The 3,692-nt window shown below is 43.3% G+C and overlaps 2 protein-coding genes across 7 annotated transcripts in view; one reads left to right on the top strand and one right to left on the bottom strand.

Annotated features, from left to right (window-relative positions):
- Positions 1–56, bottom strand: part of OXNAD1 (oxidoreductase NAD-binding domain containing 1) — a 20,172-nt gene extending 20,116 nt beyond the window's left edge. For all 4 annotated transcript variants that reach the window (XM_010585890.1, XM_010585893.1, XM_010585894.1 and 1 more), the window contains exon 1: positions 18–56. The gene's annotated coding sequence lies outside the window, so the exon portion shown is untranslated. The remainder of the gene's footprint in view (positions 1–17) is intronic.
- A 48-nt stretch (positions 57–104) lies between these two features.
- Positions 105–2,657, top strand: DPH3 (diphthamide biosynthesis 3). Of its 3 annotated transcripts, none has more exons than XM_010585889.1 (3): positions 105–247; positions 398–472; positions 967–2,657. In XM_010585889.1, the coding sequence occupies exons 1-3, from the start codon at positions 140–142 to the stop codon at positions 1,030–1,032; spliced, it is 249 nt and encodes an 82-aa protein (XP_010584191.1). In that variant the 5' UTR covers positions 105–139; the 3' UTR covers positions 1,033–2,657. The 3 variants fall into 3 exon arrangements, with proteins under 3 accessions (XP_010584191.1, XP_010584190.1, XP_010584189.1); XM_010585888.1 differs by having other exon boundaries at positions 398–600; XM_010585887.1 differs by having other exon boundaries at positions 398–2,657.
- The last annotated feature ends 1,035 nt before the right edge of the window (positions 2,658–3,692 follow it).

The raw sequence follows: 3,692 nt of genomic DNA, 5'->3' as shown, positions 1-3,692 counted from the left end.
CGCCGCGCCACCCTTACCCGGCGCCGCATCACGTGACGAGAGACGCCCGCGCCCCGCCCCCGCCCCGTCACGCGACAGGGGTGGCGGCCCGTGCGCCGCTGCGTCCCTTCCGCCTCGTCCCGTTTCTGCCCCCGCCGCCATGTCGGTCTTCCACGACGAGGTGGAGATCGAGGACTTCGAGTACGACGAGGAGACCGAGACCTACAGCTACCCGTGCCCCTGCGGGGACCGCTTCCTCATCACGCGGGTAACGGCAGGCGGGCTGGGACGAGGCGGCGGCGGGGAGGTGGGGGTGGGGGGGAACAGCGTTAGGCCGCGGTCCCGCCTCCGCTGGCCGCGGGTGTCTGTGGGTCGGGCAGGCGGCGGATTGGTGACTGCTTTCCCGGGGCTTTTGCAGGAGGACCTGGAGAACGGCGAGGACGTGGCCACCTGCCCCAGCTGCTCCCTGATCCTGCGCGTCATTTACGACCAGGTGGGGGGGGGGGGGCTGTCAGACGCGGTTGCGGCCTGCTTCCCCCCGCGCCGGGTCGGCCAAGTCGAGTTCCGGTTCGCTATCCCCTGAGGAGAGGAGGGCGCGGTGGCAGCTTTTAAAAGCCCCTGGTGAACGTGGGATAGGCTTGTGTGGGCTAGGGGTCCTTTTGCTTGTGACTACGGCTCCTGCCTCAACTCTTGTTTTTCTGGTCTCCTTCTCCTGCCGTGTTTGGGCTTTAAAACATGCCGGCTTGGTGAGCATGGGGTGGAACACAGACAAAGCTATCTCACTGGTGTTAAGATCTATCTATGACTCTAGTGGCCCTGTCAGCTAGCCTAGTAGTTTTTCTTATCTAGTAGGCATGTTATGGCTTTCACGTTTCGGGAGACAGATTCATACGCCTTATACCCCAGGCTAGAAAACAAAATGGTTACGTGGTGTTTTTTGAGGGAGATCCCAAATTAATGAAAATCAACTCTACTTGCTGTCTTCAGGAGCAGTTCATGCGTGATGAAGTCATTGCAGAACCTTTGACAAACAAGGAATTGATTAAGTGCTGATGGATACCTCATGAACTGTTGCTGCTTTAGAATAAGAAAGTATGGGGATGGCAACTGCAGAAAGAGACATGGTCGTCCTCCTGGAAGTGCTCGCTGCTGTGAGATACAAGTATGATTACTGGCTGCCTTCATAATTTGAATGAGAATTTGCTGAGACATCAAACACATGACTGGCTTTTGTTCAAAAGGGTTATGTATTTTAGAAAAATATATATAAGTTCCCATATGTATTTCAGAAGTTTTGAGAATTATGATCCTGACAGCAAGTCTATATACAGAAGAACTGTGTGAAGTTGTGGAATTACACCATTTATCTAGCAGTGGCTTCTTAGCCTGTGGAGAAAAGCAGGCTTCATGTGGGCATATAGCAGTGTGAAATGGCAGAGAGCTGAAATGTGGGGAGTCAAAATTTAGAAGTTCATAGGACACGATGCCATACAGAATTACAGTTTTGACACAGCGCGGTATCACCCAGGACGTGGGCTTGCGTACTTCCAGCCCATACTGAACATGGGGAAATATGAGACCCAGAACCAATGCTGCTGGTAAATTATTTTTACTACTCTAAGCACAAAGAAGGTGCAGTTGTATTTATATCTGCACTGGGGGCAACACCTGCGTTGGGGCAAATTTGTTTCTTAAATTGCAGTTGCTTTGAAACAGCTTTGGTAGCTGTTATCAAATGACTCTGATGTAATAGTGATACACTTTTGTGGGTGTTGTGTGAAATGAAACAAATGGAGTCAAACTTTTTTTATCCCCGCAAAGCTAGTAATATGCAAATGGACTTGAACTCGAAATGGATTGTAATTTACCCATATTTTCTCAACAACTTGTGGTTTGACTGTTGCAGGAAATATAAAATGGGCTGCAGTTCTTTGTGCCACTTGTAGTAGCACGTTTGCTGAATTTCTCGGCCTTCCTTTGTTAGGTTCTGTCACTTCCTGGATAGGGGATGCACACATCTCTCTCAATTAATAACAAGGGATTTTTTAGGGTAGAAAAGAGTTGGAAGAATATGTTCCAAAGTACATTGATTCCAGGACTACTTCTTGTATTACAAGCCACTGTATTTAAATACTTACTTTAAAATATAGTCATTCATGTGTTTTAGTAGGATTTGATGTCTGTGAAGTTAAATTGGGGGAAAAACACTTGTGTAGCATTTATATAGATATTTTGCTCCAGGCACTGAAGATAGGCAAGTCTTACTGAATTCTTGCGTTTAACTATTTTTGTTCTTACAACATTCTGTGAATGTTGAAGGTGAACATTCTAATTATTGTAAAAAAAAAAAAAAAAGGAAAGAAAAAGGAAAACTACCTTCAGTTAGAAATTTTGAATGCAGTATGTACAACCCAAAGTGTTTTCATGTCTAAACCAGAAGGTGGCACTCATGTTACTTTGATATCTGTGCTTCAAAAAAAAAAACCAACAAAAAAACTGTGGTACTTTGGTTAGCTAAATCTTCCTGAATATTTATTTTGACTATTTAAATAAAGATATTTAAGACTCCACCAGTGGTTATAAAGGGCCATTGCTTATTCTGTTTGTGCACCAGCCACAACAATTTCCAGAGATGTTGAGTTGCTGCTGCTGTGGTAATGACACTGGAATTTCTTCAGGTTAGTTCGTAAAAAGTGTTTCAGTCTATCAATAGATGCTATAAAGCAAATTTACAGGAACCCTATTTAAGTTCCTATTCAAATTTCTAGTGCATAAAAATCTTAAGGATTTTTCCACAAGTAGTCTACATAAGACTAAGTAGAGGAAGTTTCAAATGGCGCACCAGGGAATGTATACTCTGATGTAATTACATCAAAGTAAATTGCCAGGTGTAGCATCTCTAAAGGTGCCTAGATTTTACAGAAGTAATTTGACCAGATTTCATTTTATGATAAAGATGAAGTACTGTGATAAAGACTTCTATGAGGCTTGCATAGAGAATTATTTATACTCCATGCGGTTGAATTCCTACATGGTTATAAAAAGTGTTTATCAGTTGAATTTTACTTGGCATGTGCTGATAGAAGCTTTGAAGTGATTGTCTGTAGTGTTCCCCACTCATCTAAAATACAGGTAATGGCTTTTTTAACAGTAATGTTAGCAAAATTAATTACTTCATTACATCAGTTGCGACTGTCAGTGCTTAAGGTTTCATAATAAGCATATTCTTACCAAGTATGTATAGGATCCAAGTTGTATAATGCAATTTATATGCATGTTAAAATTATTTGGTTACATAGCATATATCAAAGCTTTAATGAAGTATGCATTATGTTTACTTTTCTGGAGATTTTTTACAGCATAACAACAGTAAATTGTTGTGGCTGACTTCGTCAGAAAACGATGTGGCCACATTTGCCTACTTGCTTTCAACTCAGTCTCATTGCAGTGTCTTGAGGATCTCAAGACTGTAATTGCTGTCCCCCAAAAAAGGAGGCAAAATAAGGATGGGTGTCATGTATCTCTTTTTCTGTTGCCTTTTGGGAATCTGAAAGAGATGTTTAAAAACTGTTGAGCTGTTTTGTTACTTTTCCTTCTGCTGTGCAGAGAGGAGTGGAGTTCTGTAGCAATGGAGTTCATCCTTCATGAAAGCTCAGTGATGCTAAAGCCAAAGAGCTGCCCACTTTTGTGTTTTGTTAACTTCTGAGAAGCTT

Source organism: Haliaeetus leucocephalus, unplaced genomic scaffold (genome assembly GCF_000737465.1).
Source record: "Haliaeetus leucocephalus isolate CR32 unplaced genomic scaffold, Haliaeetus_leucocephalus-4.0 Scaffold135, whole genome shotgun sequence".
Classification (NCBI taxonomy): domain Eukaryota; kingdom Metazoa; phylum Chordata; class Aves; order Accipitriformes; family Accipitridae; genus Haliaeetus; species Haliaeetus leucocephalus.
This window is presented reverse-complemented; position numbering and strand designations above follow the sequence as displayed.

Excerpts from the sequence above, each read along its gene's own strand:
- DPH3 (XM_010585888.1), top strand. The coding sequence starts at position 140 with ATGTCGGTCTTCCACGACGAGGTGGAGATCGAGGACTTCGAGTACGAC. Across the intron at positions 248-397 it reads ACCGCTTCCTCATCACGCGG|GAGGACCTGGAGAACGGCGA; the intron begins GTAACGGCAGGC and ends GGGCTTTTGCAG.